This window comes from Phaseolus vulgaris, chromosome 10 (assembly GCF_051622355.1).
Source record: "Phaseolus vulgaris cultivar YP4 chromosome 10, ASM5162235v1, whole genome shotgun sequence".
Lineage (NCBI taxonomy): Eukaryota > Viridiplantae > Streptophyta > Magnoliopsida > Fabales > Fabaceae > Phaseolus > Phaseolus vulgaris.
In genome coordinates, this window is record NC_143507.1 from 11,722,734 (window position 1) to 11,747,286 (window position 24,553).

A 24,553-nucleotide genomic window follows, 5' to 3' on the forward strand; every position below is an offset into this window, starting at 1 on the left:
CTAAGAGATATCATATCAGAAAATAAAAAATATATATTAATATGAGTGATGTTTATGGTACACAAAATCAAAGATTTTAATTTTTGGATAAATAACCTTGTAAAGCAAATAATTTTTCATGAGATTCCCATTCTTTCTTATTTTGTATTTTTAGAGAATGGAAAATACAATGGATTTGGGTTCTAATTTTCCTTATAAAATAATTTTAGATATTTTTAATATGATGTATAATTTAGAAAAAAATTTAGACAGTGATATAAATATGAAGAATTTATGAAAAATGATATAAAGGTGAATAAAACCCTAGTTGTTGGAAGGAAGAGGAGGGGAAGGAAAAGCGTGCGGTGGTCCGAAGGCGAAAGATGGGAGGAGAAGGAAGGGCGGCGATGAAGAAGAAGAAGAACGCGAAATCTGGGGGCTTCGAGTCACTCGGTCTGAGTCCGAATGTGTTCAGGGGAATCAAGCGCAAAGGTTACAAAGTCCCCACTCCCATTCAGCGCAAGACCATGCCCCTCATTCTCTCTGGCTCCGACGTCGTTGCCATGGCTCGCACCGGCTCCGGCAAAACGGCAGCGTTTCTCGTCCCCATGATTCACCGCCTCAACCAGCACATCCCTCAGTCTGGAGTCAGAGCCCTCATTCTGTCCCCCACTCGGGACCTCGCCCTTCAGACTCTCAAGTTCACCAAAGAGCTTGCGCACTTCTCAGGTTCGCTTCTCTTTTTGTTCGATGCAACTTTTCGGATCGATTTTAGTTTTGATTTTGATTTCTTTTGCAGACCTTCGTGTGAGTTTGTTAGTTGGCGGCGATAGCATGGAGAGTCAGTTTGAGGAGTTGTCTCAGAGTCCTGATATTATAATTGCCACTCCTGGTAGGCTCATGCACCATTTGTCGGAGGTTGATGACATGTCCTTGCGCAGCGTGGAGTACGTTGTTTTCGACGAGGCCGATTGTTTGTTTGGGATGGGTTTTGCTGAGCAGTTGCATAAGATTCTTGCTCAGCTCGGGGAGAATCGCCAGACCTTGCTTTTCAGTGCCACATTACCCAGTGCTCTTGCTGAATTTGCCAAGGCTGGTTTGAGAGACCCTCAGCTTGTTCGCCTCGACCTGGAGACTAAGATCAGCCCTGACTTGAAGCTCGCCTTCTTCACCATGAGGCAGGAGGAGAAGTACCCCGCCCTGCTCTACTTGGTCCGGGAACATATTGGTTCTGATGAACAGTCGTTGATTTTTGTGTCCACCAAACATCATGTGGAGTTTCTCAATGTTTTGTTTCGCCAAGAGGGTATTGAACCGTCTGTATGTTATGGCGACATGGATCAGGATGCTCGCAAAATCCATGTATCGAAGTTTAGGTCTAGAAAGACCATGTTGTTGATTGTCACCGACGTTGCGGCTCGTGGCATTGACATTCCATTGCTTGATAATGTTATCAATTGGGACTTCCCCCCCAAGCCTAAAATATTCGTCCATCGAGTTGGAAGGGTTGCAAGGGCTGGTCGAACTGGTACTGCTTATTCTTTTGTGACTCCCGAGGATATGGCTTACCTCTTGGATCTTCATTTATTTCTTTCAAAACCCATCAAACCTGCTCCCACTGAAGAAGAGTTCTTGCGGGATATAGATGGAGTATTGTCTAGATGTGACCAGGCAATGGCAAATAGAGAAACCATTTATGGTCGTTTCCCACAAAAAGTCATTGACCTTGTTTCAGACAGAGTTAGGGAAGTTATTGATACTTCTGCAGAACTGGAATTGTTGCAGAGGACCTGTAAAAATGCATTTCGTTTATATTCCAAAACAAAACCCTTACCTGCCAAGGAGTCCATCAGAAGAGTAAAGGATTTGCCTCGTGAAGGGCTGCATCCAATGTTCATGAAGGTGTTGGAAACGGGGGAGTTAACAGCACTTGCATTTTCTGAGCATCTGAAAAAGTTCAGGTGAGTGTAAGATTATGTTATGCAGGTATCCTTTCTACTCCCATTATTTCTGTAGATTCTACAGTTACATTGCTTTAATAATTCAATTTCAGGCCAAAACAAACCATTTTGGAAGCTGAAGGAGAAGCAGCTAAATCAAAGCATCAACAGGTGAATTTCTTCTTTAAATACATTATCCACATTGTGTCCATTTTAGAATTCCATATTCTGGTCTAATTCCATAATTTCATTGTTTGATTTGGTATGCAGAGTAACGTTGTTTTTGTTCCCCCCTTCCAGTGATTAAAATCTACGCTTCCCTTGGCTAACTTAACATTTTCCATTTCAATATAATTGCATACATGAGTTGGTGCCTCTTTACATAAAACACTTAAAAATATACGCTATGTATGACTCACATTATACCTGTTCATAAACGTTTACTGAAGATGCTTTCTCTCTTTGATTTTCTTACAGTACATGCATCTTATTATGTGTTGCGTTACAATGTCATAGCCATTACTTCAGCATTTATCTTTGGTGTAAACTTCCCAATCTCCTATCATATTCGTATTGTTTGACTTTCTATGCCAATTTCCAAGCACATTCTTATTTTTATATTTTTTAATTTGGGTATGATATATTCGATTTTAGGTTGTCATTTATAACACTATTGAATGTCCTTCTCAGTGTTTCGTTAATGTTCTGTTATATATAATTTCAGAGTTTATGCTGCATGCTACCAAAAAAACCCTCTTGCAATCTGTTATGATGTGCATGCCAATATTGTTGTCTTTGTACTCTTCCTATACATTGAAAGTGATGCTCAATATTTGCAGGGCCCTTCCGGGCAATGGGGTGATGTGATGAAAAGGAAAAGAGCCATCCATCAGAATGTTATAAATTTGGTTCATGAACAACAGCAGTCTAAGAATAATAAGGAAAAGGTATGTGGCTACTGCTGAAATTTGGATTCGGACAATTCAACCTCTTTTTTTTTAAATAACCTGCCGTATTCTGCTGACTGATTGGAATCAATGTAATTTTTTTTTTTTTTGGATTTTCTTTTCCACGTATTTGCAGGAGGAAATCGAATCAGAAATCAGTCCTTCCATGGAGAAAGGAAGAAAAGGTTTTATTTCATTTATATTGTCATTGCATATTCTTTAAGTTTGGTCATTTTATTTTTCAATTTTTAAAGTGATTGATCTTCATCATGCTGTATTCCCCACCCCCCTTGTTTTAAGTAGTGCCTTGTGCCTCTGGAACAAAGTAGGTGGCTACTCGTACAGATATATTCTATTTTCTGTGGTGGTTATTTCACTACGTTCTTTCAAGTATATCACACTAGAAAGGCACATGAGACCCCTTTGTATAATATATATCCGTATGAATTGATAGAAATTTGTGAAACTGTCTGCTTGCCCATCGTTTGATATGCAATTTTCTTTCCCTGTTGCATCCAGCAAGTGCCTGTCCCATGTCATTGTAAGAATTTGTAGGTTAAAATTGATAGAAAATTTCAAGGTTTACTTTTACTTGGGTATGCTTTATTAGGATTTGAGTGAAAGAAGACTAGAAGAGTTAAGTAAGCAAAATATGATTAGCTTCTGATTCTGTTTACTTGAGTTTCTGCAGCACGTGGCACTAAGAGAAAGCCCCAAAGTTTCAAGGATGAGGATCACTATATAAGTTCAATACCAATAAATCAAGTAAGTTTCTATCTGAATTACATAGTTCATCATATAGATAAATACTATATTAATGGTGGTATGCATCTGAAACAAAAAGTTGCTACTAATCTTGGTATCATTTTCAGCATATGGAGGCCGGCCTTTCAGTAAAAGCCAATGAAGACTTTGCTTCAAATAGGTAGCAGTCTTCTTTATTTTGCTATTGGGGTGATTTTATTGTCAACCATTTCTAAATCATTATTAGTTCAGAAGCCAAACGATAAAACTTTTAGCTGATTATGATTGTGCTTTGGTATTTAATTTGTTTGCTTGTATATTGTGTTGTGACTTTCAACATGTATGATTCAGTTTTATGTATTCAATCCCATCCTTTCTAATGTTCAGTTTTGGTCCTAATGATACTCAATATTTTTAGATTGGACTCAGCTGTCCTTGATCTAGTCGCAGATGATGGTGCTGGCATTCGGAAACAAAGATCTATGTATCACTGGGATAAGGTAATACTGAAGTTGTGATTGATTTATAAAGAAGAAAGATAGTTACTTTTAAATTTTATTTAAGTTTTTTGAAAACTAGTCATTTATCTCATGTAAACCTCTTGGTGCCAGAGGAGTAAAAAGTACATCAAGTTAAACAATGGTGACCGTGTTGCTGCAAATGGGAAGGTACAATATTTCTAACCCCATAGTTTATATTGATACTTACCATGCAAGATGAGATTCTTCTATTCACCTACCTTTAAGAATTAGTACATAAATATAAATTTTCCATTCGAGTGTAGATAAAGACAGAGAGTGGTGCTAAAACGAAGGCCACCAAGACTGGTATGTACAAGAGGTGGAAAGAACGCTCACACGGTAAGATATCACTCAGAGGGACAAATGACGGTGATCGTCAGGAATCAACAAGTTTGGCAGGTACTGTACATAGTTTGCTTCTTTTTGATATTTATGTTAGATGATGAATTCTGTTATACTAACTACTATTTATCATCCAAGAAATTGATTGTTTTATACCTCAACCTACACACTTGTCAACTATTCCTATACAACATTTGAAATTTGGATACCCTATTGGTGTAATGTTGCATGATCAGAGGCTGCAGTCTTCAATGCTCTTGATAGTGTTTTCTTCTTTTAAACTAATCCGGTTCATCAAAATCCTGAATCTCACTTTTTGAATCTCACATTTCTGTCATTTTTGTCAACTTTCTAGTAAATAGTTGTGTTGTAACTGTTGGTTGGCTATGTCAAATATAATGTATGCTTGTTGTATATTTTTGTTTAGTATAAAAGCTAAACGTGAAACTCTATGAATTCTTGTTATACAGGATCTTACAGAAGAGGTCGTGGGAATTTTAAAGGCAGCAACAAGCAGCATTCAATGCCCAATGCTCACGTGCGTTCAGAAATCAAAGACATGGATCAAATTCGAAAGGAAAGGCAGCAAAAGGCTAACAGGACTTCTTATATCAAGAGCAAGTCGACGAAGGGTAAAAAGTTTGGTAAAAATGGTAAAAGTGGTAAAAATGGTAAAAGAAGAAAAAGCAAATAGTGTGTTTGAAGCTCCAGACATTTAATTAGTTAAGGAAAAGAGGCCTGCCATTAAAGGAATTTTATATTTTGGAGGGGTAGGGGGTGAAAACCAACTAACAGTAGAAGTGTTTTCTTGTATTCTTTTCTTGGTTCGCCAACAAATTTTGTTTGTTCTTCTAGTACATGGATCACCCCTGTTCACTTCCTTTCATCTTTTGAAGTCTCCATTTTGTGCTTTTGGTGTTTTCTTCTATTTCCGCTGCAGTTTAGTTCGGCTACTCAGAGCTATTTCAATCTTCATTCACAAGCATCCTTTTTTTTAACAATTATCTTAATAATATCACTAAAGGGTAATTTATCAAACTAAAAATAAATAAGCATCCTTCTATCAATCTGTCACAAGCAGTTTGGGATTAATAACATTGATAATTTATCTGCTTATTTCAAATGAAGCCAACTCCAGTTGCATGTTTCACTTGAACTCGGTATTCGTTTGTAATTAGTAGAAGAATTAAGCGGCGCTATGTTCATTACTACAAATGATACATGGTAATTAATTGAAAATTTTCCTTGTTACAATTTCTTACTGGCTACAAATTAAATATTGAATATATTTTGATAAAGCAACAATTCTATGTTCATTACTACAAATGATACATGGTAATTAATTGAAAAATTTCTTTGTTGAAATTTCTTACTGGCTACAAATTAAATATTGAATATATTTTGATAAAGCAACAATTCGAACTTTCTCATTATTTGAACCCGAAGGCTACATACCGTTAGAAATTTTAACCATTCTTAGCACTTAACAAATCCAACGGACTAGCAATGATATTCTTATGTTTAGGAAATATTTTTCTTAAACAATATCCCGATAGGAAATGTAAAATATTTTTTTTCATCAATGAATTTTAACTTATTCATTAAGTAAGTTATAAAAATTATAGTATAAAATGAAGTGCATTTTTGTGAAAGTAAAAAGATATAAATAAAGTAGATGTGGTATAGAAAGAACGGAAAAGAAGTAAAAAGTTCGCGAGCGTGTAGCGAATAAGAGGAGGACACGTGTGATTAAACGGGGTATAAAAGCAGAGACTTAGAGATTGGCGCTATTTGGCACTCAGAAGACATCGTGGGCAGCAGCAGCAGCTGCAGAGAGAAGAGGTATCTTTCAACTTCCAACTCACTCAGGTACTCTCCTTTTCTCTTTCCTCAAATCCCCAATTCATTTTTTATCCCATAAATCATTGTTCCAACCGTATAGATTCATGTAGTTGCTTCAAACTGCTGCTACTCCTCCGGAGAAGATCCATTTCATAGAAAACCTGATACATTTCTTTCTTGTGTTGTTGTTACAGAGCTAAATTAGGGTTTTTTGTGGTTTTGTTGGATGTGGTTGTGTGTGTGTGTGAGTGAGTGAACATAGGGTTTCTGTGGTTTGTTGGGGGAAAATGGTGTGTCTAAACCCAATTTGTAATTTGCTGTAGCTTATGGCATCCGTGGATCTGTGCAAAGAATCAATGAAAGATGCTATTACTCCAATTCCAAAGGCTGCCACCGATTGTGCGGTTCCTATAACTCCTGAGGCTCTCACCGAGAATGGAGATTTTCAATCCCAATCCCCTCTCACTCTCTCAGTGGTCAGGAAACAACTCAAACGTGCCTGCATTCATTGCGATTCTGACCCTGGTGGCTGTGTTAATAATGATGATGATAATGGCAATGGTAATGGTAGAATTGGAAGCCCCCGAACTCCTGAGCATGGTGTTTTTGACCCCTTTGCACCTGGTCCTGATAACATGGCGCGGGCACCCAATAGCAACAAGTATCTTGATGACTACAGGAACACCGTCGCCCGCAGACTTAATTTTCATCCCTCCTTTGACGTTGCTCAGGCAGATACTGATACTCTTTCAGATGAGGAAATGGTTGAGTCAGTGTACGAGAATCTTTTGCAAGTAATTTTTTCAAAGCAGGCTGAGGGGTTTCTTGCTCAACTGTCAGACCATTGCGAAACACCTCCTTCTGCGCCTCGCATCACTGGAATTGCCGATGCTTGTTATGGTGCACCCAAGAAGCCAGCGGCTCCACCCAGGAACATTGATCCGAGGTTGTGCAAGAAGCTTGAATTCTGACTCAAACTCAACCCACCTGCTTTATATCTAGATGTAAACTTACCAGATACACATCACATTCATTCGCAACTGCATTTTGTGCTCCTAATTTGACGATGTATCTCTACTTTGTAACATAACTTGCTCAGGAAAAATGTTTTTTACTGAACACAGTTGCATCTGACCAAGCTGATACATCTAGCAGCTACATTGTATAGTAAACTCGTAGTTTATTTTACAAATGAATTATTCTCTAGTCTTAATTAGTTTTAATTTCTTTATGAAGTTGGTCTGATTCCATTTTACTGCAATTATGTTTTGTAATTGATGTTTCAAGCTTGTATGATGCTTTCCCTCTGAGATCGTAGTGTTCTTCCCATCCAATGGATATCTTCATATATTGATGTGAATTTGATATCCTTATTAACTTTGAAATTTCATCCCCCAATAAAATTTCAGCAAATACTGGATTAATGCTTGACTTCTCGTTTATTCCTTCATCTTACTCGGACAGAAATTTAGTATGATCGACGTGGGGGTGTTGTGGTCTCTGTCCCATATTGTTGGGATGTTTTGTTTTCAAATATAGGGAAAATTATCAATCAAGATTAAAAAAACAAAAAGAAGGATATGGACAATTACAAGCCAAATACTGAAAACCTTAAGAGGGATAATATACGATAGACTTTAAAAAGAAAACGCAAGTCTATAGCTACTCTAGCAAAAGATAAATAGTGTCTCAACTCGAGCTTGTATGAAAGTGTTTCACATTTTATTGCAAGTGAAAAAATAAGTGTGGCTGATTGAAACTATTGTTTCTATTCAAGCACTTGGAAGCATTGATGACCTATAAAGTATCAATCTACTTGGAATCTATAGTCTCATCGTAAAGCTTTCTTTAGTAAAACTTTTATATGTAAAAAAAAAAAACGTCAAAAGTGAATATATAGCGAACCCCACATCACCGTGCACATCCCTTGTTTTCCTTAGCCATCTATTAACTCCCCTACTTTTCTTTGAAAAGATTGTTTGCATCCAACAAGCCTCCAAAAAGTGCATATATAATCCCCTATTAGTTTTGTCCACTGATAATTAGCGTGTTAGGAGTAGAATGCTCCAAACATTAGCTTTTAACCTGAGAGGAGAGAAACTGAATAAAAAATATGAATATCAGTTTTCAACATTCAATTCACAGTAGTTTCAGAGAGGATTCAAGGTGCTGCTCCCACGCAGTGGTCATGTTTAACCATTAATGCTGCTATACTATGGTCTTCGCGTAATGAAATTCTAGGTGCTACCATAAATATTAATGGGGCTTTTCAAACTTGTCTTTTACTTGTAGTTGTACCAACCGCGGGAAAGTCTTCTTGGTATGAAAAGCTTGAGAGCAACCCATAATTGTTTAACTGAAAATGCTTAGCTGCTTGACAAATGAAGATTTGCATGACTCTTTCAGTATGTTAAAAGAACTTCAGGAGATGATAAAAGTCCAAGTGCAATGATTTTGGCATAGCGAAAGATTGGACTCGTGGATTTCAGGAGTTATTGATCCCAAAACCCTTTTCATATTTTCTAGCAGTATCATAATTCAAGAATCCTCCACCTTGCTTGAATACTTCTCCAACCCCATCTTTGACTCCGACTAGTAATAACCATTAAGAATGAAGATAGGGTAATTGACAAACAACTAGTATCTTATAATATTCTCAAAACACTTAGTTAAAAAGAGCAAGATTAAAAGCTTTTGTTATCAACATCACCACACCAAAACTTCTCACCACACCTGTGCCATTTGGGGGAAGGAAAGAAATTATTCTGACCACAGGATAATCCAGAACAATTCAGCGTTTGTTCTATCAAACGTTCTTACTATTTAGATAGAAGTCCATTGGAGAAGTACAACTAAATCCAATAGAATTTTGGAGTCAGCAAGGGTCATGGTTATGGATTCAGAATTTAGAAATTGGAACCTTCAGCATTTGAGTTTCCCTTCCAAAGATTGGTGTGGTGTGGTTCAGCAGAATCCTCTCAAAGCTGTTGATTGCTTGAGTCGTGTTACAAACCTTCAGTAATATTTTCTATTCCACGAGCACAGTTCATCAAGTACTACTCTCTTCGAAGCCAAATTATCCTGAATATTGAACTATTTCCAGATTTATTTCTCTTTAAATTCCTCAAGAAGGAAATCAAACGGTGACTACACCAATTGGATGGTGCAACATTTATTCTAGGGATCAGAACAAATTGAGATTTAGGATTATTGTAACCAGAAAAATGGAACTCTTCTATCAAACCCAATCTGTCGCTACAAGATCCAATTAACAACGACTCAAGTATAACTCACTCAAGCTATCACAAGCTTTAGAGAATGAAAGACAGAAGTAGGTGAATGAATGATACAGCTTATACCAGCGAATTTAGTTGTGGTATTCAGCTGTGTTAAAGGACAATGATAAAGCTGTTAGTAACATATGCTCAGATGGATCAAAGCATGAAAATGGCTCAAGTAATTTAGGGTAAAAATAGAAGAAATACAAATTCCATAAGGATGGAATTATAATGTTTCCTTCTGCACTAGGTGCAAATTTCCAATACTTCTGTAACACATACTTCCTCGGACATATCACCTTTAATTATACGGTTTGTATGGAAAATTATGCAAAATTGAAAATTGTTATATAGTAATCCAAAAATTACAACAGACAAGAACAAAAGAGGTTTGTTCTCAATTTTTTTGTTTTACAAAATTAAATTGAAAGAAAAAGTTATCACACTTGTCAAGTTTTATAATAATTTCAGGGTAGGAATACATACAATAAGAGGACCGAACTTTCCTACACTGGAGTCTCAAATTGCTTTCCTCCGGGAAAAATAAATATCAACAGGCATGTATGGTACTACCAACACCTTAATAAGATTAAAAATGGAAGGAAATAAATTGTAATTACCTAATGATTAAAACTACAAATAGCATAAATATGGAGGATAACTTGAAAGTAAGCATTACTATACTATGAAGTAACCAAAATGGGAAAATTAATATAAAATAAATTCACAGAAGTAGCTTGAGAAGGAAAGGCGCGAGTAGGATCAATCACAATAACGAATAAAACAAAGTGAAATATGAACAAATTAATTGAACATTAAACAATAAGCATAGTCTACCTGTCTATAGTATAGTTTCACTCCAAAACTAAACACTGTTGATCAAAGTTTTGTCTTGTATTGGCACTCTTGGTTCCCAACTGTTCTATTAGAAAGATTAATTACAAGATCACAAGACGTGGAGGAAAGCACATGCACTTTGATAAAGCCTAAGATGCTGACTTTGCCAGAAATCCTCACAAAAGTATTTAGGGGCAAAGTTCCAGATGTGACATCAGAGAAAAGTTGGGAATTGGAGAGCAAACGGTCAGCCATAATGGTGAGGGTGAGGTTGAATCCTTTGGTCTCACCAGACGAAATCTCTCCAGCAGGGAGAGGGACTTCACCTATCAACTGTCCTCTGTAATTGAGGTGAGCGATGCTATCTGAGTACTTGAATCCAACCTTGTTTGGGTTCATCACCGAGACATCCGTTCTCAAAGTCACATTCAAATCTACCCTTAGCTTTGCTATATCCAAACTCACGTGAAAGTCCTCTAGCTTCGTTGAGTCCACAGTGGTAACAGGATGCTTGGCTTTGAACACAGTCAAAGCTAGTATCACAATTAGCAGTACAAGTGCAATAACAACACCTGTCACCGTCAGGCACACTTTTCTCCCTTGCCCAGGTCCTACCTTCATTCTGCTTTTCCTTCTCATAGTCAAGCAAATGCATAGTTTTAGTTAAAAATACAGACAATGATTCATGACATACTTATCATTGATAACACACCAACTACCAAGTATCTTTGGGGAATCAGCATTTTGATTTTGTTTCTCATGAGTGTATAATAGGTTTTAGGAGGGGAAAATATAACATAACTTGCAGGGTTGTTGTCGTTTCCAGTGACAAGCTCAATTATTATTCAGAAAAAAGCGCCACAGTTTAGTTTCTTGGTTTTTCAATTTTCATTTCCTTGACAGATATTTTCTAACAAATGCAGAAAGGCCATAACTTTCCTATATTCAGTTTCTTGGTCAGCAGAACATTAGCCATTCATGTAGAACTTCAAAAAAATAAAAAAAACCATTTAAAACACTTAGGGATATTATGACTCAAAATACAAGTAAGACGAAAATTGATATACCTTGGAATTGAGGTTATCTCTGCTTGTGGAAGATGAAATCCCTCAAAATGCAATCCTAATTCAAGTCAAGATCAAAGCACTCAACTTTCTAACCAGGACAAGAAAATATCAAAACCCTAAATGAATCTTGAAAGGAACCGCTGTCAAATGCTTTGTGGGCAATCACGAAAATTGATGAGAGAAAGCAAAAATGTATAGATGTTGAGAAAGAAGAAAAACTGTTATATGGGTATGCGTAGGTTTACACTTCACAGGGTTTTCAACGGAGATACCATTAAAAGGCGCGTTACAGTGTTTCTTTGGTTGCAAGTTGTGACAGAAGAACTAACTCAACACTTTCAGTCCAATACACTTCACCTAATGCCTACTTTTCAATACAGAAAAGTTTTGTTTACACTATCAATACTAATACTAAATACTAAATACTAAATAAGATACATTTGATACTCTTTATATTAATATTTTTAAATTAAAAATAAAATAAAAATAAAAAATATTAATTTATTAAAATATTTTTACATTCTCTTCTGAATTTAGCAATTTTTTGTTTTAAAGTTTTTTTATTTGAATTTTTTGTTCCTTATTCTACTTGATTTAGTAATTTCTAAGGAAATTACGAGTTAATGCAGTGTCCATGAATTTAATTTATGTGAAATTTAACTAATAATTAAATTCTTATTGTTGTGTCCAAGAATATTGTTTTATTTTTAAATTATTGGGGCTTTTTTTTTCAAATAAAAGAAAATATTAAACTTCAGTAAGATTCATATACAACTTACAAAAAAAACTACCTTTGATCAGTAAAATCAAATAGCAGCATCAGAAAATTTGGTCTGTTTTTGTGTCTCTGTGTGTCTTCCATGGTGACACTGTTGCGCACAAGAAGAATCGTCTTCCATGGGTTTTCCCTCTCTCACCACTCTTCTAAAAAATCCAAACTTTTCTCAGCATTACCGCTCCAACTCCAACCCATTGAGTGGGAACCCCTCACCAAATCCCAGCTCAAGACCCTCGTTCTCAACCACTACGCCAATGGAAGCTTCACCAATCTCATCCAAAACGTCGTCGCTTCACCCCTCGTGCTTTCCACCGCATGCCATAATCTCGCAGCCGCTCCCTTTCGCCCGGCCTCGCTCCGGGACCGCTTCAGCATCGAGACCACGTCCCGGGAGCTCCGGGAAAACCGTTTCGACGTGGAAGCATGTTGCGTCGCACTAACTCCCAACAGTAAAATTGCTTCTCCTTTGGTTTTGCCCAATTTGAAGCTCAAGGTTGTGGTTGAGGCCATTCGGATGGTGTTGGAAATCGTGTACGACGAACGCTTCGTCACGTTTTGCTACGGCGGCCGCGTCGGCATGGGGCGGCACACTGCCATAAGGTACTTGAAAAACTCCGTGGAGAACCCTAGTTGGTGGTTCACCGTGAGGTTCAAGCCTCACGGGTTTGAACATTTCCATGTGGAGAAGCTGTGTTCTGTTATTGAACGCAAAGTGAAGGATGTTGTTTTCATTGATTTGATAAAGAGGTTGTTTCAGTGTAAGGCGTTGGTGATTGAATTGGGTGGGGATTGGCTGGGAAGGGGGCTTCCTCAGGAATGTGGCTTGTGTTCTATTTTGATGAATGTTTACTTTGATGGCTTTGACAAAGATATTCAAGAGATGCGACTGCGGGAGAATCGAGAGAATAGGGAATTGGATCCGAATATGATTGGTTCAGGTTTGGATTCTGATGTGTTTTACAAGCCTGTGAAGGTGTATGCGGTGAGGTACTTGGATGAGATACTTGTTGCCACCTCAGGGTCAAAGATGTTGGCCATGGAGTTGAGGACCGCAGTTGTCAAGAGTTTGGAACTTGGTTTGGGTTTACGTGTTGATAAGGTGAATACTGCAATTCATAGCGCGGTGTCGGAGAAGATTGAGTTTCTTGGGATGGAGTTGCAGGCTGTTCGGCCTTCAGTTTTACGCCCACCCATGTCGGAGAAAGCCATCAGAGCACGGAAGAAGTACCTCAGGCAGAAAGAAGTTAGGACTCTTGAATTGAGAAATGCCAGGGCAAGGAATAGAAGGAATTTGGGTTTGAAGATATTTAGTCATGTTTATAAAAAGATCAAGCAGAGTGACGGGTTTAAATTTGATTTTAGTATTGAAAATGAGGTCCGAGAAATCTTTGGATCTTGGGCTGATGAAGTAGCGCAGGAGTTCTTGGGGAACATTGACGAGTGTGAAGAATGGCACCGAAGTCTATCTGCTGGTGATTTTCTTCAGTTGAGACATATTAGAAATCAATTACCACCTGAGCTTATTGATGCTTATGATAAGTTCCAGGAGCAGGTAGATAAACATTTGAATCCTATAAAAGCTAGGAAGGCGATAGAGGAAGAGGAAATAAGAGTAAAGGAAAAAGAAGAACAAAGTTATTCCAAAGGAACAGTTGAGGATTTGACGAGCCTCTGTATGAAAGTTGAGGCACCAGAGATACTCATAAGAAAGGCTGTAAAGTTGGTTGGGTTTACAAATCATATGGGTCGTCCAAGGCCAATTGAATTTCTGGTTGCACTTGAGGATACCGATATCATCAAGTGGTATGCTGGCATAGCAAGAAGGTGGCTTGATTATTTCTGCTGCTGCCACAACTTCAATATGGTCAAAACTGTTGTATCTTATCATTTGAGGTTCTCTTGTATCTTGACATTAGCAGAGAAGCATGAATCCACCAAGCGTGAAGTGATAAAACATTTTAGCAAAGATTTGAAGGTCTATGATATGAATGGAAATCATGAAGTGCATTTTCCTACAGAAAGAGAGGTTAAGATGATGGGAGATAGAAATCTTTCTGATCCAAAACCAGTAGACGGGGCTTTATCTTTGACTGTAGTAAGATTGGCATCCGATGAGCCTCCATCACAGTGCATTGCTCATTTCTGTGACAAGACAACTACAATCTTTTATCGTGTTCATTTGCTGCACAACAGGTTGAATGTGAACCCATCAGAGAAAGTAAATTGGGTGCAAGGGATGGGTGTAATTCATGAAAGCCTAAACCGTAAGTGCCTCCCTCTCTGTACTGATCACGTAAATGATTTGTACATGGGCAGAATCACATTTCAAGACATTGACTTTCTTCACTGTGTGGATGTGGACTAACTTTTGCTGCTAATATATATTTACTTCAGTTGGAATCAATGATGAGTCCTTTATACTTTCATGAATTTAAAAAGTTTTGGCATGTTTGCTGTTGGTCCTTTGATTATTTTGGTTCAATTTATTTATCCCCTTATCTGATTGTCTGGTCAGATTGATGAGTTTGAAACTGAGATTTTATGTTGCAAGCAGTTCTTGTGGTGGTGAATTGGTTTCAGCATGTGTTTGGAGGAGAAAGAGTCTGTCATAGGTGTTGCAGCTGGATTGGTGGGGGCAGTTGTGACAGGATTGGAGGAAGGAACTGGGTTGATGGTTAGTGTAATTGTAATGAAAAAATCTAAATTTTGGTCTGTGGGTTGTTTGAAGCGATGGATGGATTGAAGAAAGTGTGGTATGGTTATGAAGTTGTCATGGATGACTACAGCCTCGGTCAGACAGTTGAAGCAGTCTGTGAGGCGAACTATGAATCTGCGGTTGTAGTCGTTGTAGAAGCCACAGATTCTGTTAATAGAGGCACACTCGTGGTGTCCTGGGAGAAGGAAGAAGTTGTATGGAAATTTGATCTTGTAGGCCAGCAGCAGGCATATGATCTCCACACTCTGTTTTCCTCTGACCACTTAGTCCCAGGAACAGGTAATCCGAATCCAGCGGAAACCCCTGAAAAATAATTAGTCAACTGTCATATCAGTGCATAAACGAGTTAACTTACCAATCACTTACCACGAACAAAGGTTTATCTGAGCTTTCAATTCCAGAAGGTTTGGCTGGCCCAGGAACAGATCTTTGGCCGTGCTGCAAAGTTTCCGAATTTCTGACTCCACCACTTGAATCCGTTTCCATCTGTTCTTCCTTACTTCCAAAAGCCTCTTCTTCTATTCTATTAAGAGATTTCTCTTCCCAAGCTCAAACTCATGAATGGCAAAAATATGTTCTTTCACGCCCTCCTACTGATATAGAGGAAACAAATACTCCAAAACAAAGCAATTTTGCTTTATCAATTTGACTAATTACTACGGTGCAGAAGCTTAGGAGCTAAGTGAAAGGAGAAGAGGCATTCACCCACTCACTAAAATTAGAAAGCTGGAATCTGTTTGTTTTATAGACTTATTGAGTTAGTTAGTTGGTACACCAAGACAAAAATTATTGTTAATTATGGAGAGATTTATATGGTAGTAATGTCTTTAGTGTATGGTTTAAATAAATTGTTTTGCTAGGCTCTCTTTCTAGGACAATATATATTTAGATAGGTGTTTTTTTATATTATATAATATTGCATTGTAGTCTCTGAAATATGTTGTAAATATAATAAAATTTGTTTATTTTTAAATCTGCTATTGAAAGTCAGTTGAGCTAGAAAGTCTACTCAGATATGAAAACCTGCAATGTGAAACATGAGCAATGCAGTACGTTTGTCACGGTTATGGAAAGTTCTACACCATTGGAAGCTTTGTTTAGGATACATTCTGGAAACATCGTATACAACGCATCAATATGCTCGAAAGGAAAATACACGTCAACAGAGACATGTGGGCCAGGAAGGTGTAACAAACTTCTCAAAAGTGGATGGATTGAGGAGATCCAACAGGAAATTGTTGGAGCCCAAATGAAAAAAGGACTATGTGAATATAAAGGTTGGGGAGCAAGAGAGAGAGCATGCAATACTGAGTTCCCTTCCTCCTTCTGAATAGTTTTCTACCTTTCTGGTATATTCCTCTGTTTCTGAATTGCTTAGCATTCTTCACATGTGATTGAGATTATGATCAATGGAAACCCTCATACTTACGGCAACATAGAATAGGAATCACTTGTTTGTTTCCTTTATTTTTGTTGGAACCTTTGACACTTACCAATAGACAGTATGGACGTTTAGTTCATTGTATTAAACTTTTCTAGTTTTGTTATTGATTCCTTGTTTTCCAGTATTGGTGTTGGTTCTGGGTTGTTTCATTGGTGCTTTCATTGACTCATCATGGCGGAAAACACACAGATGAAAGACATTCAAGCAGATGTTAAATGCGTGACAAAGGTGCTGACGAACCATTCTACGCAATTTCTCAAAGTCGATCAAACCTTTAAGGTGATGCATACGCTTCTTCAGGGACACACTGAGCGATTTGTTAAAGTTGAAAAAACACTGAACTCTATTTTATCTATGCTACATCAATGCGGCGAGGCAACCACTTCTCAGTCGCTCTGCTCCGATGAGTCCAACGTTGCTTCACGTCAGCTTTTTTTGGTGTTGCAGCCCCAACCTCACATGACCGTGGATATTCCTAAATTTTCCACCGATGATGCCATCCAATGGTTATATAAGGCTGAGCGTTTCTTTTGAGTATACTCCATTCCGACGATCAAAAGGTTTTTATAGTATCGTTCCAATTTGATGGTAAGGAGCTGGTCTGGTTTCAAATGTTGGAACGGTCCAATCAGATTCCAAATTGGTATTCGTTAGCAGCAGCGATTCACCTTCAGTTTGGTCCCTCACAGTTTGACAATCCACGAGCGGAGTTACTCAAATTTACTCAAATACTTTGGTGGGTGCATACTATGATACTTATTAAGCTTGCTAATTAAGCTGTGGATATGGATGACTCGCTACTCATGGATTGTTTTGTGGGCGCGCAACTGCGAAAAGAGGTTATCGCAAGGATACCTCAATCCTTATCCCAGGCAGTCGCGCTAGCCAAACTGTTTGAGGAAAAATCAGTTCCTCTTTTTCCTTCACTTAAGCCTTGTTACCCATCCTTCTCCTCGAAATCAACCTACCACCCGATATCCCCCCAATCCCAAAGTCAGGAGAAACCGTTCATACATCCTCCCTCATCCAACATTTCTTTTCCTCTTTTGCCTACAACGCTAAAACCCAGTCACCTTAAGAAATTATCCCCAATGGATATACAATTTCGTAGAGAAAAGGGCTTGTGTTTTACATGTGATGACAAATATTCTCTAACTCATAAGTGTGCAAATAAACACTATTTTCTTCTACACACAACAGAAGAAGTGGACGACCTTGTTGCTGAATTAGAATACCCTCAATTAGTTGTTGTCACTCCACCAGATGATGGCTTCGATCACCTCTTGTACCATGCTTTGAAGGGCACAGTAGCCAGAGGAACAATCCGTTTTACAGGGTGTATTAATGGGATAGAAACCCAAATTCTTCTGGATGGAGGCAACTCGGATAATTTCATACAACCCAGACTTCTCAAATTTCTCAAGTTAACAGTTCATCCAACACCTCCGTTTCAAGTGGTAGTAGGGAATGGGGAACAATTGGACTGTGAAGGTCAAGTTCATAACATCCCAATTCATATTCAAGGTTATTGCTTACATGTTTAAGCCTATTTACTTCCAATTGCTGTTGTCGAATTGGTTTTGGGCACTCAATGACTTGCTACGTTAGACACACATTTGGTTAACTATAATCAACGCTTCATTACATTTTATACGGATAGTGTTGTAATTACATTACTAGGCGACACTAGCAACCCAACTAGTCTAGCTCAGTTTCATCAATTCAAACGCTTGCAGGTGATTGGTGCAATTGCAGAATTATACATGTTACAATGAATTTGATTCAACTTTGTCCATTAGACCCTAACATTAGGGTGCTGCTGCATAAATACCAGGCCGTTTTTCAACCACCTCATGGATTACCTCCTTCTCGTACACACAATCATAACATTCTTTTACTACCCAATAGTGCGCCAGTGCGAGTGCGCCCCTATCGCTATCCTCATAGTCAGAAAACTGAGATTGAACGATTGGTCACGGAAATATTAGCCGAAGGCATCATTCAACCCAACTCTAGTTTTTTCTCTTCACTAATGCTACTAGTGAAAAAGAAAGATAGTACATGGCGCTTTTGTATAGATTATCGAGCCCTTAATGCAGTCACCATCAAGGATTTGTTTCCTATGCCCACAGTCGATGAATTATTGGATGAATTCTTTGGAGCTCAATTCTTCTCCAAATTAGATTTGCGTTTCGACTATCATCAAATATTGGTGCAACTTGCCGATCGCCATAAGACAGCCTTTCAAACGCATCACAATTTATATGAATGTTTAGTCATGCCATTCGGGTTGACAAATGCCCCAACTACCTTCCAAGCCCTCATAAATTCTATTTTTACTGATTTTCTGCGAAAATTTGTATTGGTGTTCTTCGATGATATTTTTATTTATAGTCCAAATTGGACTACTCCTCTTGATCATCTGTTCCAGGTTCTCAAATTGCTGCACCAACACTCCTTAGTTGCCAAACTCTCAAAATGTTCTTTTGGCCATAATTTTTTTTGAATATTTGGGCCATGTGGTTACAGGGGAGGGCGTCCAGGTGGATGAATATAAATTCACAGCTGTCAAATAATGGCCAATTCCTACCACAGTGAAACAACTTTGAGCTTTTCTGGGTCTCGCCAGCTATTATCGCAGGTTTATTAAGAATTTTGCCATTATTGCTGCCCCGCTTACAAATCTGCTGAAGAAAGATGTTTTTCCCTGGTCTGCACATACTGAACTAGCTTTCACTAGTCTTAAAACAACATTGACACATGCACCTGTGGTGGTTTTACCAAATTTCAGCCAGTCATTTGTATTGGAAACTGATGCTTCTTCTCTTGGGATTGGAGTTGTGCTTACTCAAAATAATCATCCTATAGCATTTTTTCTCCAAGAAATTGACACCTCGCATGCAGCAGAAATCTGCATATGCTAGGGAAATGCATGTCATCACACAGGCAATTGCCAAGTTTTGTCATTACTTACTTGGTCATAAATTTGTTATCAAACGAATCATCAAAGTCTCAAAGAAATGCAAGCTCAAGTCATTCAAATACCCGAGCAACAAGCATGGCTTCCAAAGCTATTGGGGTTTGATTTTACGATTGAATATAAACGAGGTAAAGATAATCAAGCAGCAGATGCCCTGTCCCGAGCTTTCTTTGCTTGTTCTAGTCTCCAATTTGACTTTCTCCACCAATTGCGTCACGAACTCAAACACTATGATTCCTTGCAAGAATTTTCAGCAGCCAAATTCTGAGACATAATGAATTATGATTTTGGAAAGACAGGTTATTCATTCCAGCTCAGACAAATATTAAACAATTCCTCCTTAAAGAATTTCACGACTCACCTATAGGCGGTCATGTTGACATTCAATGTACTTTAGCCCGTATCTCCGCCCAATTTTTTGGAAGGGCCTCAATCATGACGTTAGGGAGTATGTTCGATCTTGTTCCATATGTCAACAAGCCAAATATGTCACTCAACCCCCGGCTGAACTTCTTCAACCATTACCCATCCCTACTCAAATTTGGCAAGATATAATGATGGACTTTGTTACAGGGTTACCTCTATCACATGGGTACTCGGTAATCATGGTGGTCATTGATAGACTTTCAAAATTTGCCTATTTTATACCCCTTCCAGCTTCGCATACAACCCACATGGTGGCTGACGTTTTAGTCCAAAACGTCCTCAAAATTCATGGCATACCTCGTACTATAGTCTCAAACTAGGACAAAAATTTTACTAGCAAGTTTTGGCAACACCTCTTTAAATCTCAAAGAACGACCTTAGCTATGAGTTCTTCTTACCATCCACAAACGGATGATCAATTCGAAGTCTTAAACAAATGATTGGAAATGTATCATCGGGCCTTCACTCAACACAACCCTAAATCTTGGTATAAACTTCTACCATGGGTTGCCTATTGGTACAATACTGCTTTTCCTTCCGCGATAGGCATGAACTCGTATCGTGCAGTATTTGGTCGTGATCCCCCACAGATTTTACGGTATACACCTGCCCCACATGATGAAGTCACTGTAAGCCAACAGGAGCGTGGCATGTTGCTGGATCAACTTAAGCGTAATTTGCATCGCTGACAACAAAGGATGAAAGCCTATGCAGATGGTAAAAGGAAAAAGGTGCATCTAGCTGTGGGAGATTATGTCTTTGTCAAGCTCCAACCATATCGCCAAACTCTGTGGCTTCACGCAAAAATCAAAAGTTTAGTATGAAGTATTTTGGCCCCTTTGCCATACTTGAACGCATAAGCCTTGTGGCGTACAAGTTACAGCTTTCCGTGACTGCCCGCATTCATCTCATATTTCATATATCACTTTTAAAAAAATGTATTGGAGACCACACCAGCAGGTGATACCAGACGAACTGTTGCATGACCAGTTGCCACAATCAATGGACCTTGAGGACAAGGTCCATTTCATGGAGGGGGATTATGATACAACGTAACAATATGCCCAAAAGGAAAATATACGTTAGCAGAGAGATGTGGGTCAAGAGGGTGTAACAAACTTCTCAAAAGTGGATGGATTGAGGAGATCCAGCAGGAAACTGTTGGAGTCCAAATGGAAAAAAGACTACGTTAATATAAGGGTTGGGGAGCAAGAGAGAGAGCACGCAATACGTGAGTCCCCTTCCTTTTGCCTTTCTGATATATTCCTCTATTTCTGAATTGCTTAACATTCTTCACAGGTGATTGAGATTATGATCAATGAGAACCCTCATACTTGCACGGCAACATAGAGTAGGAATCACTTGTTTGTTTCCTTAGGAACCTTTGACACTTACCAATAGACATGGGTGGACGTTTAGTTCACTGTAATAAACTTTTCCAGTTTTGTTATTGATTCCTTGTTTTCCATTGGTGTTGGTTCTGGATTGTTTGACTCTCTCTCTTCATGGGATCTCTTCATGGATCATTTATAGGATGTGACTGTTGAAATATAAAGTAATTAAAGAAACTTACTAAATCAAAAGCTTGTATTATTTTTGTGATGATAAAATGATATGCATGTATTTACACACGGATCTGATAAAGCTTGGAATTTTGTATAAAAGGAAAAACCAAGCTGGAGGGATAATAGTGATTGAGTTGTTGCATGAATTTAACCTATGAAGTTGTGAAGTCGAAAAAGTGGGAAGAGATTGAAGAAGTCAACGGGATCCAAACATGTGATCAAGGAGGATGAGAAAGGCCATGGCGAGAGCAGTGTCCATCTCAGGCTGTACAATTAGACGGAAGATGTCTGCGCCGAAACCTACCCCTCCTGCCCCACCTTCTTTCATCTTTATCTCTGCAACTTTTCTCCTATTCTTGCTGTAAAACGTGCAGCAACGCTGGGCGTATGACCCCTCTATCTCATACGCAACTTCCTTCTTCATATTTTCTGTTCCCGAGGAGGAGCTCATCAGGTGTGCCAAACACTTGTTCTTGCTGCTGTTGAGGATGTTGACACTCTTCCTCGCTGTAAAAACTGGCTTCAGGGACTCACCCTCTCCTTCAAACACCAGCCAGGTGTCTCCCAAGCTCAGCCTCTGCACCAGGAACGAAGGAATGAATGATTGATAGTTATCAGTTTCACCTGTGACGAAGGAGATATGGTGAAGAAAGACGTACCTTGCGGCGGATGGTGAGGAGAGGTGTGCCTGCAGCATCCATGAGAAGTATGTGATCCTTGTTACCTGCAATGTAGTTATCCACCCTAAACACCAGATTCCCTCTCTTAGTGTCGAAAACGGTGAATCCGATGCAGTTTGGGAGGAGAGACTTCTTCCAAACTGTGAGGACCACTGCATCAGCAGCAGCATCAGCAGAAGCAGCAGAAGCAGAAGCATCCCACGCAGTCTCAGTCACACATGCACCAGGGTGTACCTTCCTCATTGCCACCAACTCCTACTGCATCACTCCCACTTTAATCTATAAATATGGCTTTTGGTTGATCTAAATAGTTAATTGCAATTGGGCGGTGACTTGGGTAAGAACAGCTCCAAAAGATAAAGTATGAGACAGAATGGTTGAATGGCATCATGGTCTTACAATATTCAAATATTTGTATGGTTGGGAACCATTTTGCGGTGGTCACCAAGGACGGCTCCAAGATATTTCTTCACAACTTTTTTCTTTTTTTGTTTCTTCATCACCTTATTATCGTAATTTGTTTCTAGTTAATTGTTTTTGTTAATTATTAGTGCATACGTAATGTCTAAACCAGCAGACAATCGTGTGCTGTTATTTTATCCAAGATAGATCAGGGCGGTTTATGCGACTTTTTGGACCATCCAATAGACACACCTCGTTTCAATGGACCATCCAATATTTTATCCAATGTTATTTTAAGGTTTATACATAATATCTAGAGTAAGATAGTAACACGTATAGTGTATATTTATGATTTAGTTTTTACCCATTTTTCTTCTATTTTCTCACTTTCCTTAGTCCAAATTAAGCTTGAGGTATGCTTGTGTTGTGGATATAACTTGTATTACTAAAAGCACCTAATGCTTGTGTTGTGGAAAGTGAGAGTTTGAGGAGTTGGTAGTTGAGACAGAACTTGATCCGTGAGAGTGGTAGTTCGATGAGTTTTTTCTTTAAAAATAATATGTTTAATTATCCTTTTTAGTCCCTCTCTTTATGGAGATTCAAAAATCAATTCAGTGTTGATATTAAAAAAAAAAAAAATGATTAAATATTTTTAAAACGATTCAATGTTTTTTTTTATGTTAGATCATCTTCATTTATTAATATTTATTTTAATGATCATGTCATTGCATAATAAATTATATATGTTTCCACATTCTGTGAATTTGATCGAAAAATATTACACGATTTGCTGTCATGCTTCATAAAATCACATAAATCTATTTAACAGTTGAATACTTGTATTAGAAATTTCTCGAATTGATTTTCTATTTCCAGAAAGATCTTAGAAATTTTTTTTGATTAATTTGATCCTATATGATATTTCATATAAAAATTACCGGTCGAACCAAATTTTTTTTTTTTTTTTCGTAATTGTGATTCATTGGGACCAAATCATTGAAAAGATCGCCCTCAACCTAGTCACTCAACCTAGTCATTGCAACTAGAAGAATGAGACCTTAGTTCTAAACCCTAAACCATAAAGTTATTATCAGAATCGACTACCTGATTACTAAAATATTGTCCAAACTAGATTTATTTGGGAAAATGATAAGTTGGTTAGTTGAATTATTTCAATATGACCTTATGTACGAACTGGAGGGATTATTAAATCTTAATGTTTGGCCAACTTCAAGGTTGAGTTAAGATTGATAGTAATCAATATCCAACATATGAGTTCTTTACATTGACAGATCTTACAATTTGAAAGGGTAAGGGACTGAGATAGTCTTGGAAGAAACAAGAGGATTACTCTTCAAGCAATATTTAAAGTTTGAATTTTAAAAGTTAAACAATCAAGTCGAGTAGGAAATTGTTATTGTTAGGTTGACTTTTTCCAAAGCATGGGTATAACTAGCCTAACATGCAAAAGCGATTATGCATTGATAGTTGGACATCTTTTGGTTGAATTTGAAGTGAAATTGTTATTACGATACTATCACAAAGTCTCATAAATGCTTTCTAAATTTGAATAGATCAAAGTAAAACATAAACATAGAGTACAGAATACTCAAACTGAATTGCTATCAAAACTATCCATGACCAAGAAGAAAAGTCACTTCCACTCAGTCATTCAACAATCTATTACAATTCCATGTGTAGATCACGCCAAATGCTTCTTAGCTTTAGAAGAAGAAACATGGATGATCCTACATCGATTTCTTGAAGATGGTGTGTATAAGGATGGAGAAGAAAAGTTATTGAGACATATGTGTTCTCAATTTGGTCATGATCTTTTTAGGAAAAGTTACTCTTGACCATTGTTGAAATGTGTAACAAAGGCTCAAGAAGTTAGGGGTATGAGATTTTTACTCTGATGATCCCGGTTGCGATAGGAGAACCATCCCTTCATTGAAAATTGTTCAACATGGACATAAACAATCAAGTATGGCTACTCATCTTGATCTCATTCATTAATTGAGAGATAAAACAAGAATACAAGAGACCATGAAACGCAAAGGTACAA

The 24,553-nt window shown here is 37.9% G+C and overlaps 5 protein-coding genes across 7 annotated transcripts; 3 read left to right on the forward strand and 2 right to left on the reverse strand.

Annotated features, from left to right (window-relative positions):
- The first annotated feature begins 253 nt into the window (after positions 1 to 253).
- On the forward strand, positions 254 to 5,359 carry LOC137818196 (putative DEAD-box ATP-dependent RNA helicase 29). The gene is made up of 11 exons (XM_068621471.1): positions 254 to 708; positions 779 to 1,940; positions 2,033 to 2,090; positions 2,759 to 2,866; positions 3,003 to 3,051; positions 3,558 to 3,631; positions 3,739 to 3,791; positions 4,029 to 4,110; positions 4,222 to 4,278; positions 4,395 to 4,530; positions 4,944 to 5,359. Exons 1-11 carry the CDS (start codon positions 363 to 365, stop codon positions 5,165 to 5,167), a joined length of 2,349 nt encoding a protein of 782 aa, XP_068477572.1. The 5' UTR covers positions 254 to 362; the 3' UTR covers positions 5,168 to 5,359.
- Positions 5,360 to 6,166: 807 nt separating this feature from the next.
- LOC137818551 (uncharacterized) lies at positions 6,167 to 7,538 on the forward strand. Its single transcript, XM_068622048.2, has 2 exons — positions 6,167 to 6,342; positions 6,639 to 7,538. The coding sequence occupies exon 2, from the start codon at positions 6,642 to 6,644 to the stop codon at positions 7,284 to 7,286; it is 645 nt and encodes a 214-aa protein (XP_068478149.1). The 5' UTR covers positions 6,167 to 6,342; positions 6,639 to 6,641; the 3' UTR covers positions 7,287 to 7,538.
- A 2,834-nt stretch (positions 7,539 to 10,372) lies between these two features.
- On the reverse strand, positions 10,373 to 11,637 carry LOC137818553 (Late embryogenesis abundant (LEA) hydroxyproline-rich glycoprotein family). Its single transcript, XM_068622049.2, has 2 exons — positions 11,498 to 11,637; positions 10,373 to 11,061 (listed from the first exon to the last, which is right to left on the reverse strand). The coding sequence occupies exon 2, from the start codon at positions 11,049 to 11,051 to the stop codon at positions 10,473 to 10,475; it is 579 nt and encodes a 192-aa protein (XP_068478150.1). The 5' UTR covers positions 11,052 to 11,061; positions 11,498 to 11,637; the 3' UTR covers positions 10,373 to 10,472.
- Positions 11,638 to 12,278: 641 nt separating this feature from the next.
- LOC137818549 (RNA-directed DNA polymerase (reverse transcriptase)) lies at positions 12,279 to 21,843 on the forward strand. 3 transcript variants are annotated; one of them, XM_068622046.2, is made up of 2 exons: positions 12,279 to 14,539; positions 14,791 to 21,843. In XM_068622046.2, exons 1-2 carry the CDS (start codon positions 12,358 to 12,360, stop codon positions 14,793 to 14,795), a joined length of 2,187 nt encoding a protein of 728 aa, XP_068478147.1. In that variant the 5' UTR covers positions 12,279 to 12,357; the 3' UTR covers positions 14,796 to 21,843. The 3 variants fall into 3 exon arrangements, with proteins under 3 accessions (XP_068478147.1, XP_090152650.1, XP_068478146.2); XM_090296524.1 differs by having other exon boundaries at positions 21,507 to 21,843; XM_068622045.2 differs by lacking the exon at positions 14,791 to 21,843 and having other exon boundaries at positions 12,279 to 14,679.
- LOC137818550 (protein LURP-one-related 8) lies at positions 21,415 to 22,595 on the reverse strand. Its single transcript, XM_068622047.1, has 2 exons — positions 22,066 to 22,595; positions 21,415 to 21,983 (listed from the first exon to the last, which is right to left on the reverse strand). The coding sequence occupies exons 1-2, from the start codon at positions 22,327 to 22,329 to the stop codon at positions 21,603 to 21,605; spliced, it is 645 nt and encodes a 214-aa protein (XP_068478148.1). The 5' UTR covers positions 22,330 to 22,595; the 3' UTR covers positions 21,415 to 21,602.
- Positions 22,596 to 24,553: the final 1,958 nt, after the last annotated feature.